This window comes from Mus caroli, unplaced genomic scaffold, assembly GCF_978045245.1.
Source record: "Mus caroli unplaced genomic scaffold, Mus_caroli_1 scaffold_16, whole genome shotgun sequence".
In the NCBI taxonomy this organism is placed as follows: domain Eukaryota; kingdom Metazoa; phylum Chordata; class Mammalia; order Rodentia; family Muridae; genus Mus; species Mus caroli.
This window is the reverse complement of record NW_028227271.1, coordinates 22,263,357-22,282,782: the sequence shown is the minus strand read 5'-3', so window position 1 is coordinate 22,282,782 and position 19,426 is coordinate 22,263,357. Positions and strand designations below refer to the sequence as shown.

At 45.8% G+C, this 19,426-nt stretch overlaps 1 protein-coding gene across 1 annotated transcript in view; it reads left to right on the top strand.

Moving 5' to 3' along the window:
- The window catches only part of Aco2 (aconitase 2), a 41,151-nt gene that overhangs the window by 2,667 nt on the left and 19,058 nt on the right, over nt 1–19,426 (top strand). Inside the window, exon 2 of the mRNA XM_021182735.3 lies at nt 14,264–14,400. Coding sequence (XP_021038394.1) covers nt 14,264–14,400 — 137 coding nt within the window. The remainder of the gene's footprint in view (nt 1–14,263; nt 14,401–19,426) is intronic.

Genomic DNA, 19,426 nt, shown 5'->3' with positions numbered 1-19,426 from the left:
ATGCAGTGTTCACAGAAGCCAGAAGAGAGAATCAGACTCCTTGAAACTGGAGTTAGGGATGGTAGTGAGCCCCCTGTGAGTGCTGGGAGTCCTCTGGAAGAATAGCCAGTGGACCTGGGTCCTCAGGAAGAGTAGCAGTGATCTTAACCACTGAGTCACGGCTCTAGCCTCCAGTCCCTGTGCTTATGGAGTGTATACATATTCTAATGAGCCCTTGGAGATCTTTCTCGGCTTGATTATTTATTCACCTTCTTTTGGCTGGACCAAATGTGATGGAGGTTACAGAATAGCTGATATCAGTCCAATAGCATTTACCTGACATGAACTAGTAATTGCTCATGTCTCTGGGATGAGGCAGACCTATGAGCAACAGTGTTTCAGGTGAAGAAACAGAGGCAATACAGCATAAAGCTTAATAGCATGAACTCATACATTAGAATGCCTGGGTTTAAATCCTGGCTTTAGTGCTAAGTAACTGTGATAGTCAGTAAATTACTCCCATGTCTCTTTACCTGTTTTTTCAATACCTTAATACATTTGTTTTAATCAAGTAATAATTGCAAAGTATATAAAACCCTACTTGACACCAATAAGAGTTCTATATACTCCTTTAAGGGACTTTATCATCACTTTTTGATAAATGTGTTGTGATTTGGATCTGCACATTTCTGATTCCAAATCTGGAGGGCAGCAACTTGCAGTGTACTGCTCTTTGGCAGTGAAACTCAGCCTCGGACCATAACTTAGAACATCCTACTGTTTTTGACAGTACTTGTCACCAGGTGGAGAGATTAGCAACAAAACAAAGAAAATAGAGAATGAGATTGTTAAAAAAAAGCCATATTCTTTTGTTTTGATGCTTATCTTTGTGCATTTGACATAGGTAAATAAATAAAAGGTTTTCAGCTTTGCCGTCTTGCACTGAGATTTGGGTTCCAGTGTGACCTCGGGGAAATCATGCAACTTCTTGCAAGTAATTCCAGAATAGTAGTTAACTGCGAAGAAGTCTGACGTCTGTGGCAGAAGTTTTCTGCATAATTTCATGTTAAAAAACCCAAAACCACAAAACCTCTTTCTTTGAATTTTAATCACTGTGATGATTTCCTGGGACCAACTGCTGCTTTAAATGGAAAGAGTTTGTAAACTCATTAGTCGACCAACTTTAGATCTTAGACTTAGGTAACCAGCATTTTGTGTTGAGGACTAGCAGAACACGGCATTGCTGTCTGAACCAACTGCTCTTGAGATGTTTACTGTGCCTGCTGCCCAGCACTGGTCAAGGCTTTGGGAGTGTCAAGTAAACAAGCTTAGGAAAGCCAAGCTGGGTGCAGTGCGCTTGCCTGTAGCCTCAGCGCTTTTGAGACTAAGGGAAGAGAGGAGACAGAAAATTACCAATTAGACAAATAAGAGATGTGGTTATGCCTGGTGGTGGCATAATACTATTTTTATTTTACTTGCATGTGTGGTTTGTCTTGTCTGTCTGTCCATATGCATACAGTGCCCATGGAGGCTGAAACTGCATCAGGTCTCTTGCAACTGGAGTTGCAGACAGTTGTGAGCTGTTGGGAATTGAACCCAAGTCCTCTGGAAGAGCAGTTGATGCTCTTAACTACTGAGCCATCTCTCCAGCCCCAGCACTAGAGCATTTTAAATCATGGAATAACATTACTGATTTATGCTTGAGGAGAATGATGAGGTGCTGTGTAGGTGCTGGGCCATCAGAGGTCAGAGGCCAAAGAGTGCTTGCTTGCCTCCCTTTGGATCTCAGAGAAACCTGGGATCTCTGAGACTAAAGTGCTAGTAGTGGAGGAGGTCTCTTTGTGTGTGTGTGCGCCTGTGTGTACACATGTGTTTGTGTGTGTGGGTGTACATGTGTGCAAGTTTGAGACTAGCCTGGGATACATGATACCCTAACAAAGAAGATAGAAAAAAAATTGTGAAGTTTCTTTCCTTTTTTTTTTTTTTTTTTTTTTTTTTTGGTTTTTCAAGACAGGGTTTCTCTGTATAGCTCTGGCTGTCCTGGAACTCACTTTGTAGACCAGGCTGGCCTCGAACTCAGAAATCCGCCTGCCTCTGCCTCCCGAGTGCTGGGATTAAAGGCGTGCGCCACCACGCCCGGCTTTTTTTTTTTTTTTTTTAAAAGACAGGGTTTCTCTGTGTAGCCATGGCTGTCCTGAAACTCACTCTGTAGACTAGGCTGGCCTCGCACTCAGAAATCCACCTGCCTCTGCCTCCCGAGTGCTGGGATGAAAGACGTGCGCCACCACTGCCTGGCTTCTTTTTTTTTTTTTTTTTAACACACATTTATTCTGTTGAGGGAGGAGGGTATGTCCCTGTTACAATGAGTGTTCATGTTAGAGGACAGCTTTGGAGTCAGCTCTCCTATCATGGGTTCTGGAGATTGAACTCAGGTCAGTGGGCTTGGCGGCAGATACCTTTCCCTCCTGAGCCATCTTGTCAATCCCAGTTTTTTAGAATGTTATGAATAGTCCCTTCCCAACACTGAGACTAGGCACAGAATTCTATAGGGCTGTCCCACAGTGTACCTGTAGAAGCTTCATTGGAGCTCCTGGAAGGCATGGAGAATAGCTTTCTTAGTCATTTTACAAAGTTTAGTCCAAGCAAGAGGTGACCAGTTATAGAATCAGGACTGGAATGATGGAACCAAAGCAGTTAAGATTACCAGGTTCCTCGTCTGCAAAATGAGCATATTACTTTCTGTCTCACTGGATAGTCATGCGATTGTGTGTGTCAAATACTCAGGACGATCAGGTGTTGGATAAGGCATATAGAGGGTGTGTTAGTTTCTGTCTCAAACCACCACACACACCCTCCCCATCCCCAGCCAACTTAGCTTCTATTGTCCATCATTTTTATCTTAGCTCCTTCATTTAAAAGATAGAGTCTACTGCTGGTCCAATGGTTTACTGGGTATGGACTTGTCACCAACATCATAGGAGGAGAGAAGAGTATCCTGTAAGTTATCCTCTGACCTCCATATGTACACATGCATGCATACACAGTACTTAAATGGAATTACAGGCATTTACTTCCACCTAGGTTGTTTGTTTGTTTGCTTGTTTGTTTTTTCTTCCTGGTGCTGGTATTTTATTTCTTTGTGTACATTAGGCCATGAATTCCATGTATGGAATGGGCTCCAACAGCTCAGGCTCTTTTCTGTTAGTCCTCACAAAGTGTGCTTCTCTGGGTGGCACAGGCTGGCACTTCAGCTGCACCCAGGTGCCCTTCTCTTTGGCTTCCTTTTTCTTCTGGTCGTTCTCCTTCACCCGCTTCAGGAAGCTGTCCCTGCTCTTTGAGTGCTTGATGTGCTCAATCCGCACATTGATCCTCTTGGCCAGAATTTTGCCCTTAACCTGCTTGTTGACAATGATGCCCACGGCATGCTGGGTGACATTGTAGACTCTTCCAGTTTTGCCGTGGTAGCACTTATGGGGCATTCCTTTTTGAACAGTGCCCATTCCCTTGATGTCTGCAATATCACCCTTCTTGTAGATTCGCATGTATGTGGCCAAAGGAACAACGCCATGTTTCCTAAAAGGCCTAGAGAACATATACCGGGTGCCTTTCCTCTTTCCCTTTGTGTTCGTCATTTTGGCGAGTTACTGGAAGATGGCTGCGGCGGTCGATGTTTGTTTGTTTTAAGATTTATTTGGGCCTGGAGAGATGGTTCAGTGGTTAATAGCACTGACTGCTCTTCCAGAGGTCCTGAGTTCAAATCCCACCAACTACATGGTTGGGATTTGATGCCTCCTTCTGATGTGTCTGAAGACAGCTGCAGTGTACTCAAATGCGTAAAATAAGTAAATAAATAATTTTTTTTAAATAAATATTTATTTTTAGTTTTTCCCGACAGGGCTTCTCTGTGTAGCTCTGGCTATCCTGAAACTCACAGAGACCCACCTGCCTCTGCTTCCTGAGTGCTGGGATTACTGCTGTCCTGCCACCACCACTGCCCAGTTTATTTGTTTTAGTATATGTATGAATGTTTTGCCTGTATGTATGTATGTATGTACACCATGTGCATACATGTCTAGCACCCAAGGAGGTTAGAATGTGTTGGTTCCCTTGGGTCTGGAGTTACATATGGTTACAAGGCACCGTGTCAAATCTGGGCATTCTGCAAGGGCAACACATGCTCTTAACCACCGCCGAGCCAACTCCAGCCCGCCCACACTCAGCTGCTTTTTTTACATGGGTTGTGTGAATGTGATCAGGTCCGTATGGACCGGGTCTTTTTCTTTTTCTTTTTTTTTTTTCTTTTTTGGCTTTCTGAGACAGGGTTTCTCTGTATTGCCCTGGATGTCCTAAAACTCACCCTGTAGACCAGGCTGACTTCGAACTCACAGATCTGCCTGTCTCTGCCTCCTAAGTGCTGGGATTAAAGGCATGTGCCACCTCCTACCCCACCCCACCCTCTTTTCGTTGTTGTTGTTGTTTTTCGAGACAGGATTTCTCTGTATAGCCCTGGCTGTCCCGGACCTAGCTCTATAGACCAGACTGGCCTCAAACTCACAGAGATCTGTCTGTCCTAGGTGGTCTTTTACCAGGGTTGACCCACATGTACTTCACAGTAACCCTAAAATGTCAGCATTCCCAGCCTGTTTTTATAATGATAAAATTGAGGCCCATAGATGTTGACTAATTCATCTTAGGTCACAGGTAACACACTATAGAGCCAGATGTTGGTTGCAGAGATGCATTGGACCATAGTTTTTGGGCTTTTGACCACTCAGCCAACCTGTTTCCCCAGAGCCCTCCCCTGGGGATAGGGTGTAGAAGCCAGATCTCTGGAGAGTAGGCTGGATATGGGGTGAACAGTTCAGTTGACCCCCACTGGTTTCAGTGTATGTCTCTTGAGGCTGTGATTGCCTTCTGCCCAGATACCAGTGAGGTAGAGGTGTGGGTTTCACACGGCAGCTTTGTTCTTGCCTGGGCTCACAGGCTGCCTGAGGAGCTTTGGAGAATGCCCTTCTCGATGTGCTGCTGCAGAACTGGCTGCCAATCTGCTGGCTAGAGCAGGGCTTAGGATTTATATGCAGCTTGCAATCTCTGCTACTGAAGGAAAGAGAATTAGAGGGATGAGTGAGTCCATCAGCCTGTTTATTAAAGGAACCCCTGCTGCCTTTGGTAGACGTTTAGAGGCTGTGACTTGGTGGCGGGGGAGGGAGCATGGCTCTTCACTGTACTTATCCTTGTTTCTGGAAAGGATAGCACCACTTTTGTTCTTGCTAGTTGCATAGCAACCAAGCTAGCTGGTTGCCTGCTGGCTAGAGGGAATTGTGTAGCTTTAGATGCTTAGGCGAGGTGCCAAGCGTTGCCTATCACTGGAGGTGGGAAAATGTTGTTAGAAGCTGCAGTGGAGGTGTGGGAAGATGCTTCCACTCCACAAAGTGTTGATTGACAGGCATTCCTGGGTTGCCCATCTAGAAGGAGCAGCTCAGTAGGTTTCCCTGCCAGGAAGGGCTGAGCAGTTAGTTGCTGAGAACAGTGGGCCTTGGAACTGTGGAGGCCATGGCCAAGAATAACAAGGGTCTGACCCTATCTGTATTCATACTTCCTCCTAGCAAAGTACAGCTAGCCCAGGAGGAGTTCTCCAGCTCTTTTTCCTGTCCCCACTGACAGCTTTGTGTTGTCACTCTGGGCCTTTCTCTACATTTTTAGAACTGTGTGTTCTTTCCAAACCTCACCTCTTTGCTCTTTTGCCTTTATGTTATAGAAGAAGAAATCAAGGCTCAAGGGAGGTTAGGAATCCTGCAGTCTCACAGCCCAGGAGGCTGAGATTCTAAGGGAGAGGATCCAGATCTAGAAGGATGCTATTTCTGCACCTGGTTCCTATATTGGGCTATCCACAGTGGCACACTGACAGTTGGGTGACTGCCTGACTCAGGAGCCCAGTCTCTGAACAGCTCAGCCACCTGCAGCTTCTTGGCTTTCTGAGGTCAAGGACCCACGGACATGGTGGCTCACTAACAGGTAGTTCTGGTGTAACCTAGGCATAACAGGACGGGAGCAATCTGACTTTGTAGCAGCCAGGCACCATGACAGGGGCAGATATAGCATGGATTAATGGTGGGGTCTATTCCTCAAGCTGTGTTCCTTTTGAAAAACCAAAATTTAAGAGTTCAGGTTTAGGGGTAGAGGGCTGTACCACCTTTTACCACGTCTTGCCTTTTGTCTGGTTATGCGTTTGTTGTTTTGGGACAGCATCTTACACTGTAGCCCCACTCTGAACTCTGAGCTCTCCTGCCTCAGCCTTCCTGAGTACCTTCTTTACCTGAAAGTACTTTATCTGACCAGGTCTGGTCCCTGCCTTGTATCTTAGGATGTGTACATCTTGTTCCTCAGTGACTTCTCACCCAAGCATCCCACAGAGGCACTTACTGTTGGCAGGAGTCTCCTTTATTATCTTTGCAAAGGTTACTTTGGACTTTTGCTGATCTTGACCCAACAAAGATGTATCACTGTAGGGCTGTCTTTCTTCTTAGTGTTTGCTATGTTTCTTGGCACATAATAGGTACTCAAGTGTTAGATATAATGTGTTCCTAGGGGAAGGTCATACCTACAGCCTCTTCCAGTGTTTCCACATCCTTGAATGCATTGTATAATAATACCACAATGATTTTTAAAATTCAGCTCTGATCTCATGATCTTGTTGAAGGGTTCTGTGGCTTTCCCATTGCTAAAGGTCAAATGAAACCTGTACTTACTGTCCACCTCACACTAGACCTGTACTCACTGTCCGCTTCACACTAGACCTGTACTCACTGTCCGCTTCACACTAGACCTATACTTATTGACTGTCCACTTCACACTAGACCTGTACTCACTGTCCGCTTTACACTAGACCTGTACTTACTGACTGTCCACTTCACACTAGACCTGCACTTACTGACTGTCCACTTCACACTAGACCTGCACTTACTGACTGTCCACTTCACACTAGACCTGTACTTACTGACTGTCCACTTCACACTAGACCTGCACTTACTGACTGTCCACTTCACACTAGACCTATACTTACTGTCCGCTTTGCACTAGACCTGTACTTACTGACTGTCCACTTCACACTAGACCTGCACTTACTGACTGTCCACTTCACACTAGACCTGCACTTACTGACTGTCCACTTCACACTAGACCTGCACTTACTGACTGTCCACTTCACACTAGACCGGGTCACAGACTAGTGCAGTTAAGACAGAGTGATCACCTCACAGTCAGCTTTTTACTTACAGGGTGAAAGACAGAATCAGCCATGGGTGCTATTCCTCTGAGTTTTCCCCTGTGCACTATAAAGGACAGGTGACACCTAAGCAAAAGGTACTAATGACTGCTGCTTATGGACTGGGAGGGACAAGAAGGTCACTACCCTGACAGTCCTCACAGTAAGCTGTGGGAACCTGGAGGTGAGTAGGAGAAGAATCCTAACTTTGCAGAGTCCTCCCATCCTTTCTTGTTCTGGGGGCAGAGATCTGGGATAAGATGTGGCCCACAGTCACTAGAGTACCATGCTGTGTCTGGGAAGCCTGGGCCTTTCCCTGTGTGCCAGCCACAAAGTAAGTGTGAGCAACCAGACAGGCTCATGAGGGCAGATGTATAGTGGGGCCAATGTTGAGCTGTTTGTCAGTACTCTTGGGTACTCATGTTCAACCCAGTGTAACAGCCACCACATTGAACCGCCACTAAACCCTGACGTTTGTGTTTTGTTGTTAGGGACAACTGACTGATCTATCAAATGTCCGGAAGAAATCACACTGTTCTTACCAAGCTTCCTCACGAATCACAGCCAAAAGTACCTGGCAAGGGAGACTTTAGACTTTGGACATTCACTAACTCTCTGTCAGGTTTTGCTGCTTCCGAGTAGCGTGTGGAGAGTTTAAACTGTGTGAGTGAGCTGGGTAGCATGCAGCTCAGGAGGAGGGTGAGGGTGAGGGTGAGGAGGGTGAGCCAGGATTGTGAATTTGAGACCAGCTTAGACAACATAGTCAGGCCCAGTTTCTAAATAAAGTTAATTGAATGTCATGTGTAAAATAAAGAGCTAAGACATATTAATATGCTTTAGATTGACAACAGGGTAGAGACACAATGCCTCATTTGTTCATGGATCAGGTGGTACTGACAAGGACTTCTATAGGCCACAAGGACTGGAGATGGACAGAAACTGGTAGTGAAGATGTCAAACTAGGATCAAGGTTAGGGTTTTTCATCCAGGTTCAGGAAATCAGGTATACAAGCCAGGCGTGGTGGCTCACATGTCATCCCTGTGTTGGGAAGAAGAGGATCATCTTGACTTTGAGGCCAGTCTGGGCTGCACAGTTGTAGGGCTGCTTGAGCGACAGTGTGAAACCCTGTTTTAAAAATAAGAAAATCAGGGGCTGGAGAGATGGCTCAGCGGTTAAGAGCACTGACTGCTCTTCCGAAGGTCCTGAGTTCAAATCCCAGCAACCACATGGTGGCTCACAACCATCTGAAATGAGATCTGACGCCCTCTTCTGGTGTGTCTGAAGACAGCTACAGTGTACTTACATATATAAATAAATAAACATATAACATATGTTTATAAACATATTCTCTGAGTGTGAGAACGGCCTGGTCTAATACTGAGTCTCCTGCCAGCCTTGACTACGTAATGAGACCCTGTCCCGGAAAGAAAGGAAGGGGGGAGGCAGTTGGTCAGGAAAATGTCAGTCAAGATGTTACGGTGTGTGGAAGTCTGCGTGTCATGCAGTGTGTCCACTGGCTGTGTTATTGCCTTAAGGCTGTTTGGTGGAGCTGTAGATGCCAGCAGACTTGGAGATAAGTCTGTTAGTAGGTAATTGAAAAACCTGATAGCTGTCCCTAGAGAGGATAACAGGACAGATTGTTGTCTTCTGATAGCTGGGGAAGCCCCACCCTGGAGACTGAGCCATCTTGAGTGGGAATGGGATTGTATAGTTTGAACATACTCAGGGGATCCTGGTGTCCCCAGGGTCTGAGAACCATTATTCTGAGAAGAGCTTGGTCTCAAAGGGCAGGCATGGACAAAGAGTCAACTCGCTAGGTCCCTGTGTGGTATTTAAATTTTAATTAATAGTAAAGGGACATCAGACAGTTGGGGAAAGGTACTCACTGTCACACATGACACCCAAGTCAGTCACTGTAACCTACAGGATCGAAGGAGAGAGCTGACTCCTACATGCTGTTTTGTGACCTCCACACACATGCCATGACAGATATCTCCCCCAACGTGGATGTTAAATATAAACAACAGCAACAACAACAAAAAACAACAAAAGTGTCGTTCAATTCCACTAGCTCGGGCTGCCTCGCTGGACAGCATGGACCTAGAACAGATCCAACAGAGTAGAAGTGTTGTGGACAGTGTTGGCTGTCATTCACAGAAACTCTCACAGAGAAAGCAGGACAACACCAGGATTAAGGATTTTGCTCATTCATTCATTCATTCATTCATTTTGAAGCCCCAACTTTGATAGCCCAGACTTTGGTAGCCAAGGCTGGCCTCTGACAAAGGACCTGAGGATGACCTTGAACTCTGTTCTCTTGTGTCCATTTCTAAAGTGCTAGGATCCCAGGCATGTGTACTGCCATGCTAGCCCATGACTCAGTGTTGAGCATGGAAATGGCTTCTCTTCAGGACTATAAAGGTGAACCCATTTTGAGGGCGGTTTAGAAACTTGAATAACGTGCCTAGGACAGTTACAAACAAGTAGATTAGTTGGTCTGGGTTTGGGTCCCCCACCTGCTCACATGGCCTAGGTCACTCTTCCTCCATAGGAAGATAGGTCAAAGGAGTTATTACTTCACAGGTGGCTTTGAAGATTAGAGATTAGTGTGTGCAGAATGCCTCATGGATGGTAGTAGGCACTCAGTAAATAATCTGTTGTTACCCAGAAATTATACTCATTTTAAAAATTAATTCATGGGCCTGGAGAGATGGCTTAGCGGTTAAGAGCACTGATTGCGGGCTGGTGAGATGGCTCAGTGGGTAAGAGCACCGACTGCTCTTCCAAAGGTACTGAGTTCAAATCCCAACAACTACATGGTGGCTCACAACCACCCATATTGAGATCTGATGCCCTCTTCTGGTGCGTTTGAAGACAGCTACAGAGAACTTATAATAATAAATAAATCTTTGGGCCGGAGCGAGTGAGGTTGACCAGAGTGAGCAGAGGTCCTAAATTCAATTCCCAACAATCACATGAAGGCTCACAACCATCTGTACAACTACAATGTACTCATATACATAAAATAAATAAAACTTAAAAAAAAAAAAAAAAGCACTGATTGCTCTTCTAGAGGTCCTGAGTTCAATTCCCAGCAACCACATGGTGGCTCACAGCCATCTGTAATGGGATCTGATGCCCTCTTCTGGCATGGAAGTATAAATGTAGATAGAGTACTCATATTCAATAAATAAATAATTCTTTAAAAGAATTCACAATTCACATAGTGGTGCTGAGCATGGGGTCAGGGCCTCGTGAATACCTAGCTACTACCATCAAGTTGTGTGTCCAGTCCCCAGCAGAGTTCTTGTCCTTGTTTTCTAATCATCACCATCACTATTTGAGAGAGTGTCTCATACAGCCCTGGCTGGCCTTAAACTCCTGTCTCCAGTACCACCATGCCGCGTTTATGTAGTGCTAAGGACTGATTTTTGTTTTGTTTTGTTTTAATTTCATGGACCAGTGAGTTGATTCATTGGGTAATAGAGCCTGCAATTAAACTCTTAACCGGAGTTCAGTCCTCAGGACCCACATAGTGGAAGGACAGAACTGACTCCTGCAAGTTGTCCTCTGCCCTCTACACGTCTGCCTGCCATATGGCACACATATGATACAGATGGAGGTCAGAGGATAGACAGCTTTGGGGAGTGGGTTCTCTCCTGCTATGAATTCTGGAGATTGAATTTAAGTCATGAGATTTGCATAGCAACTACTTATGTCCACAGAGCCATCTCAATGGGGCTCAGGGTTACTTCATAAGCCTGTATTGGAACTGCTTCCTTGCTGATGGCATTGTGATTAGGAGTAGTTTATGGTTTTGCCTGCCAGGCTAGACTCTGAAATTGTTATTTTTATTTCTAAGGTAACTAATGCTTAGGGTAGTCAATTTGCAAAAATAAATAGTTAATGTGAGTGGACACAGTAAAGAAACTACAGACATGATGGCTCCAAGATATGGTTAAAGTTTGTAAACACAAGAGAACAGTCAGAGGCATCTGAAAGAGTCCAGAGCAAAGAGAAAAAAGTAGACTGAATATGGCCAGCACACTGGACATGCCAGGGTTATAGAAGTAGGAGAGGGGAGTGGAGAGAGCGCAGGAAACAGTAGAGAATAGCTGGTTATAAGGAGAGTGATATCTGCGGGAGGGAAAGGTTGGGTCATTGGTGTGGGGACTGAGCCCAGAGACTTTGATGAGCTGAAAGGTGCCACAGGAGTGTATCAATGGAGCCATGTATGTGTCCCTTTGGTAAGGGAAATGACTCCTTTTGACAGATGGGAACCAGTTTCACAGATCCCTCAGGCATGCTGCCTTTTATCTTACAGGAATCCTGTAGTCCAACTTGAGCTCATTTCTGCATATGCGGATTGCCTTTTGGAACCTGAAAATTGGACAGATAGGTCCAGGTACAGACATGGACAACTGTTTCTGCACTAAGCTGTTAGTGAAGAAGCAAGCTGTGCCACAGCTGTATAGCTTCTTGATTTGTGCAGGACACAGAGAAGGCTGTTGTGCCATCAGTGCACAGCAGCAAGAAGAACCCAAGCTAAGTCTGGGCTTGGTGGCACGTGCCATAATCTCAGCAGTGGGAAGCAGAGATCAGCCTGTTCTACATAGTGAGTTCTGAGCCAGCCAGGTCTTCATAGTAAGACTATTGAAAATAAACACCCTAAAAAAAGAAAAGTACTCAAACTGCTTAGAGCTTGACAGAGTCTCTCCTGGTTTTCACAGCGGCTCTGAAGAGATGAGTGCCCAGCTTCAGTCATCTTAAAACTGCTTGCACGATCAGTGGTTGTGCCCAATACACACTCAGATCAAAACCACTCTGCCCTATCTCTGTTTCAGGCTGGGTGTAGTTGCAACAGAAATACTTTGCCTTTTCCGTGCCTTGGCAAAGGGAAGTCCTTGGCTGTGTCATGGGGCAGGACTTTTACATCAGCTAATGAGGCAGACAGCAAGGCTCTGTGCTGGACTTTGAGCTGAAGGGCAAATAGATCTGAACTCTGCATTGGGAAGCCATTCGTTAGTGAGGGTGGGTGCTGCTTCATGAGGTGGCCTGTTCTTAGCACCGAGAATCTGCACTGAGTTTTTCTGTGGGAACAAACAGGGATTCACCATCTCCAGGAGACTGCAAAGGGACCTGGATCACCAGTGTCAGTTTGTCTTCCTTTCTACTGTCCTTTCTGTGGGTTCCAGGATAGCTGGTTTATGTCAGCTTGATGCAAGCTAGAGTCATCTTGGAAGAGGGAACCTCAGCTAAGAAAATATTCCCGCTAGATTGGCCTGTGAGCGAGCTTATGGAGCATTCTCTTGATTAGTGCTGGTGGGGAAGACCCCACTGACTGGATGGTGCCGCCCCTGGGCTGCTGGGCACCATAAGACAGCAGGATGGACAACACAGTAAGCAGGACTCCTCCATGGCTTCTGTACCAGGGCCGCCCTGAGTTTCTGCCCTGACTCCTTCAGTGATAGACTGTTAACCTGCACATAAACCCGTTCCTCCCCAAGTTGCTTTTTGGTCATGGTGTTTTAGAGTAGAGACCATTCCTAAGACAGGTTAATTTACTTAATCTTGGTCACCCTTCCTGTTCTTTTTTTAATGTATACAAGTACACTGTCGCTCTTCAGACTCACCAGAAGAGGGCATCAGATCCCATTACAGGTTGTGAGCCAGCATGTAGTTGCTGGGAATTGAACTCAGGACCTCTGTAAGAGCAGCCTGTGCTCTTAACAGTTGAGCCATCTCTCCAACCCCCACCTTCTTTGTTAATGTTGTCATCCAGAGTTTTAAAATTAACTTAGTGTCCTCCAGCCTCACTATTGTTTATTCATTGCTGCATTACAGGCCTCAAAATAGAACCTTAAAGCATCAGTCAACATTTACCCCTCCCAGTTTCTGTGGTCCAGGAATTTAGGGGTATCTTGTCCAGGTGCTTCTGGCACGGCCTCAGTTAAGCGGGTATAGTCTGGATGAGCTGAGCTCTAGTTCAGCAGTAGAGTGCTTGTTTTCCATGCTCGAGGCCCTCAGCACTGCAAACAGTTTTTTTCCAATGTTACCTGTGAAGCCTTGTGTAGGAGTAGATGCATTCCTTTGCCAGGTGGCTCATTTACAAGGCAGTGCTGGTATTGACAGGCGGCCGCTGTTCCTTTACGCATGGGCTTCTCCCTGAACTGCTTACATGTCTAAACAGCATGGTGATTGTCTTGTCCCAGAGCAATCCAAGCCAGTCAACCTGACAGAATTTACCTCTTTGAGGGCCTCCATTAAAAGTTCCACACTGGGCTGGCGAGATGGCTCAGCGGGTAAGAGCACTGACTGCTCTTCCAAAGGTCCTGAGTTCAAATCCCAGCAACCACATGGTGGCTCACACCCACCCGTAATGAGATCTGGTGTGTCTGAAATCAGCTACAGTGTACTTACACATAATAATGAATAAATCTTAAAAAAAAGAGAAAAAAAAAAAGTTCCACACTGTCACTCACCCCCTTACATTCGAAGTCATTGTTCCACATGATAAAAGGGGCGGGGTCATGCAACACCTTTGGAAAGGGTGAGGTAATAACGACCAAGCATAAGACAGGCTCCTCTCATTCATTCTTCCATCCAGGAGACACGTAAGTCTATCAGATAGTAAGGGAGCCCTTCGCCACCCTCAGGGAACTTACTATGTGCGCATTGTGTCACGGCTGCTTGAACTTTGACATGGGTGTTCCTGAATGGGCCACAGAGCTTACAGACTCCTCTAGGACTTAGCCAATGAAGCGTTCCCTTCAGCTGTTGAAATTGTGTGGTAGAACTTGACTTTGAGCCTGATGGCTCTGCTGGGAAGCCCTTCCATTTCCTCCTCTTGGAAATGTTTCTGTGGCTGCCAAGATAACTATCTTCAGGTAAGGGACATGAGGCTACGGTCACATAACAGCTCATGACACCTGATTTTTTTCACTATGTGGACCTGTCTTTCAGATGTAGACACTTGAGAAACAAACCCGTTGATGGTGCTGTTTTCTTATGTTTTGCAGAAGGCCCTGGGTGTGCGGCAGTACCATGTGGCCTCTGTCCTGTGCCAACGGGCCAAGGTGGCCATGAGCCATTTTGAGCCCAGTGAGTACATCCGATATGACCTGCTAGAGAAGAACATTAACATTGTCCGCAAACGGTAAGGCTTTGGGGAGCCTGAGGTGACAGCTGAGAGCTGCTTCCCTTTCAGGAAACGAAGGTCCCAGCAGAGGAAAATCTTGTGTTGGAGCTTCTGTCCCTTATCCAAGGAGTAACATTAAGAAGAGAACAGGGACAGTGTCCCATGCCTGCAGTCCTAGCACTTGAGAGGTGGAGGAGGCAGGAGCACAGGAGTGTCACAGCAGAGAACTACCTTCTAAAGTTCTAAGTCTGTTGACTGGTGAAGCCTACACTTAGCCTATGCTCTCTGACTTTAGTGGCCCCAGAATTGGTTCTAATATTGCTTTTTAAATTACATTTTATTTTGTGTGTGTGTGTGTTACAGCACACATGAAGAGATTAGAGGATAACTTGGGGCAGTCATTCATTATTCTCTTGTTCTACCATGTGGATCCCAGGGATTGAACTAAGATTGTCAGACTCGGTGGCAAGTACCCTTCCCCACTGAGCCATCTTGACATTTGGGTTTCATGTATACCTGGCTTGCCTTGAAATCACTGTGTAGCCAAGGATATGATCTTGAATTTCTGATCCCTCTGCCTGTACCTACCAAGTGCTAGGATTATAGGCATGTGCCATCATATGTGACACTGGACCTTAAATCCAGGTCTTTGTGCATAGTAGGTAAGCAGTCTACCAACTGAGCCAGTCCCTAGCCAGCTTCTAGTCTTGTGGGGTTCATCCAGACTCTATGCTTGAGTCACCTGGGAGGCTCTTACATCAGCCCCTGCTCCCCACCCTCACAGTTCTAACTCAGGGGAGCTTGACCTTGCTTCAAATACTGTTGGTTTTTGGCATCACATGAGAGTCTCTTCAGACCAAAACTCTGAGATTGCACTACAGTTTAACTGATAAGAACCCTATATTTATTTTGTTTTTGTTTTTCGAGACAGGGTTTCTCTGTGTAGCCCTGGCTGTCCTGGAACTCACTTTGTAGACCAGGCTGGCCTCGAACTCAGAAATCTGCCTGCCTCTTGCTCCCAAGTGCTGGGATTAAAGGCGTGCGCCACCACACCCGTCTAAGAACCCTATATTTAATAGGATCCTCTGGTGCATGCCCAGCACAAGGAAGGCAGAGGCAGGCAGATCTCTGCTTTTAAGGACAGCCTCATCTATAGAGCAAGTTCCAGGACCACCTGGCTTGCTTGTCATTTAGTTTTTACTCTGAACAATTGGCTGAAGCAACAAAAACAATATTTAGATTTTTAACTTTGTCAATAAAATAACTAAAAAATTTCCATTTTTTCCCCTGCATTAACCAGAGAATTCTGGTAACTATCTACATGGTTCATGTAACTGGAAATGGCCGCCCTTTCTTATTGTCGCCACGAACCAAGCAGTTGTCCTCAGAGAGTTGATTTAGCTCTCAGGAGATGCTCAGCAGTATGTCAAGACATTTCTTGGTTATCTTTACTAGAGACAGAGTGAGGGTTGTTGTTACATCATGGGTAGGGACTAACAACACCACTACACAGCCACAGTGCACAGGACAGCCTTACAGCAGTCACCTGCCCACGTGTAGGTAGTGCCAGGGTTAAAAAACCATGACAGAGAGAAAGTAGAGGTAAGGCTCTTCTAAGAAGTTTTTTATTCTAAAGAATTTGTTTTCTTGTTTGAGAATTTCAAACATGCATGTCATGTGTCTTGATCAAACATGAGCTTACGACGGCTGTAACTGCACCCATAAGACCTAAGGAAGATCAAGCTAGTCTAAGGGCTTTAAAGAAGGCAGAGCACGGCCAGGGCACTCCTCCTCCTCCCAGAGCCTTTGACCGTAGAGCCAGACTCTTTTCCAGGACCAGAACAGCATCAGAAGAGCAGAGGGACAGATACATAGAGAGAGAGATCGGGAGTCACTCGCAATCAGAAGAGCAGAGGGACAGATAAATATACACAGAGATCCGAAGTCACTCGCAATCAGAAGATGTAATGATGAGCTGCCCTAGTTTTGCTCACTGTCAGCTGTACATCGGATACTCTATTAGAGTGTGTTCATCTCAGGTCACACTGAGGTCACCTAGCGTGGAGGTGAGCACCTTTACTTGCTGAGTCTTCTAAGCAGCCCAGTGTCGGGCTGGTCTTTGTTTAAAGAGCATTTCAGGCATTTGCTTTCAAGGTCTTAGTGCTATTTTTCAGCTCTCTTGAGCCCAGAAAGAGAGGCTATATTCTATACAGTGAGTCACTGCCACCCACCTGCCTGGGATATGCTGCTGCAAAGGGCCAGCCTTGCTGCTTTTGCTGGCGTCTCATGAAGCAGACTAGAGATTCTTAGAACTGCAGGTTGAGCTGTTGTGCTGAACAGCTAGGACTTTAGAGAAGAGCTCTTAGTTCAAGGGCTTAGGGGACTGAGGTTAGGAGATGGGCCCAGGCAGGCAGAGGAGAAGGAAGGGTCCACATTTCCTGCTGAGTCATGCTGGGTCAGCAGTAGAGTCAGCATGAGAGCACAGACAGCACACCCTGTTGGATCCTTGCATCTGGTTTTGTACCTCAGCTTTGGGACCTGGGAGATCTCACTTTCCTCCCAGAGCCTCAGTTTCCTCATCTGCACTGTGAGTATAAATGAGTTCTATGCATGAAGTGCTTAGGAAAGCCTAAGAGTAGGGACTGGAGAGATGACTCGGTGTTCTCTTCTAGAGGGACCCAAGTTCAATTCCTGGCACCACCCACTATGACTCTGATTCCAGGGGATCGCCAGTCCTCTGGCCTCTACAGATACCTATTTGCACATGTCCACACACACATAAACAATACATCTTTTTTAAAAATCCCAGAATTTAGGATCCTAATAACCTAACACTGACCTTTGGTGACAGACTGGAGAGTGTGGTAGGCTGGGAATGGGCTAGGTTATTACCAGAGGGCAGGGAAGGGCTTTGGGGAGTGGGTTTCGGGATGCTTGTGTGTGTGGTAATGAGGACCAAGTAAAGGTCCTAGCACCTCCTGCTCTGCATCTGAGCTACTTCCCAGTTCCAAAACATATACCCTGTACACAGCTTATCAGTCTAGTTATACCTCAGTAAAGCTGTCTCTCAGGATGTTTGTGTTTGTTTGAGGAGGATAGAGTCTTGCTCTGTGGCCCTGACCAGCCTTAACTGTTCAGGTTCATCTTACTTGTGTCAGTCCTGTCATCTCAGCCTCCTGAATGCTGAGAGTATAGAGCTACTATGTCCTATGTTAATAAAGCTGTTTGAAAATAAGAGAACTATGTCAAGCTGGTGGCAGGTATCTACAAATTCTAGTGTACCTGTAATTCTAACACTCATGAAGTCAAGATAGTTGGTTCTTGAGCTTGCAGCCAATCTGGGCTATAAAGTAAATTCCTAGTCCTGCCCCCCTGCCCTCCACCCCAACCCCCCCCCCCCAAAAAAAAAAAAAACAGGACAAAGCGTCTAAAGAGAGTTAAGCACTTACTGCTGATCTTCTAGAGATCCCAAGTTTCGTTCCCAGAACCCACATAGCAGCTCACAATCACTTGTAACTTCAGTTTAAGAAGATCCAATTTGGGTGGTGGTACACGCCTTTAATCCCAGCACTTGGGAGGCAGAGGCAGGCAGATTTCTGAGTTCGAGGCCAGCCTGGTCTACAGAGTGAGTTCCAGGACAGCCAGGGCTATACAGAGAAACCCTGTCTCGAAAATCAAAGAAGAAGAAGGAGAAGAAGAAGAAGGAAGAAAGAAGAAAGAAGATGATTATCCAGTATCACATCCTCTTCTGGCCTCTTTGGGTTCTGGATGCACACATACACACAAAAAAACCCATGCCCATAAAATAAAAATAATTTTTAAATTAACAACAACACATTCTCACACACACAGATAGCCAGGTATAGTATGTAGGCATGTAATGCCAGCACTAGGAATGCTGAGGTAGAAGACTGAGTTATGAGAATCATAAGTTGGGGGCTAGCCTAAGCTATAGAGAGCATTCTCTATCTTGAAAACAAAACAAAGCGCCTGGCAACAGTAGCACATGCCTTTGCTCCCAGAACTCAGGAGCCTGAGAAAGGAAGACTGTCATGAGTCTGAAGCCAAGTCTTTTTTTTTTTCCCCTTTTTTAAAAGATTTATTTATTATTATACATAAGTACACTGTAGCTATCTTCAGACACACCAGAAGAGGGTATCAGATCTCTTTACAGGTGGTTGTGAGCCACCATGTGGTTGCTGGGATTTGAAATCAAGACCTTCGGAAGAACAGTCAGTGCTTTTACCCGCTGAGCCATCTTGCCAGCTCTCTGAAGCCAAGTCTTAAAACCAAGGAAATGCTGATTAGTGTAAGCTTTTGTCTCTAGTCTGCCCTGTATTTTAAGGCAGTTAGAAGCCAGTTTGTTAATTTGGTGCCTTAGTGATAAGGTCAGATATAAACTCTGAGCTGCTGACTCTGTGTCCTAGAATGAAAGAACTTGGCCTTTGGCTGTAGTGAACTCTGGTGCTTCCTAGGCAGTCTCAAGTTCATCTGAAGTTTCTGGAATGGTGGGAGGAAGGGGGTGTGGCTGCTGGATTGTGTGGGTAGTCAGCAAGGTAGCTAGGATGGTAGGCAGTGAGTTGCCTTTGGTCTAGTGGAGGGCATGCTGGTGAGGAGGAAGTCCTTGAGTCCTGGCAGAGTTGGTGCCTGCTTGAGGGGTTGGCTTGATTCCCATATTTATCTTCATGTAGAAAGGAGCCATGAACCTTCAAGGAAATAAGGATCTAGGAAAGCACCCTAAGTGTGGAGTGGAGATGGAGGCCAGCAGCCACACCTCTCAGTTAGGTGCATGTGAGATCGGCTGAGAAGCCTTTCAAACAGTAGAGAAGCAGGCATCACTTGTGCCTCGGACTTCTGTGCCTAGTGCTGAAGCAAGGCAAGCGAAGGGACCCAAGCCAAGACTCAGGCTGTAGGCTGTGAACCAAGCTATTAACATTGGTCTCTGAGCCTGTGTCCTTTGCATTGCTTTATTAGATACCAAGAATGTAATTGACATCTGATTAGAATGTGTATGCGGATAGGCACCTGCTAGATAACACACTAG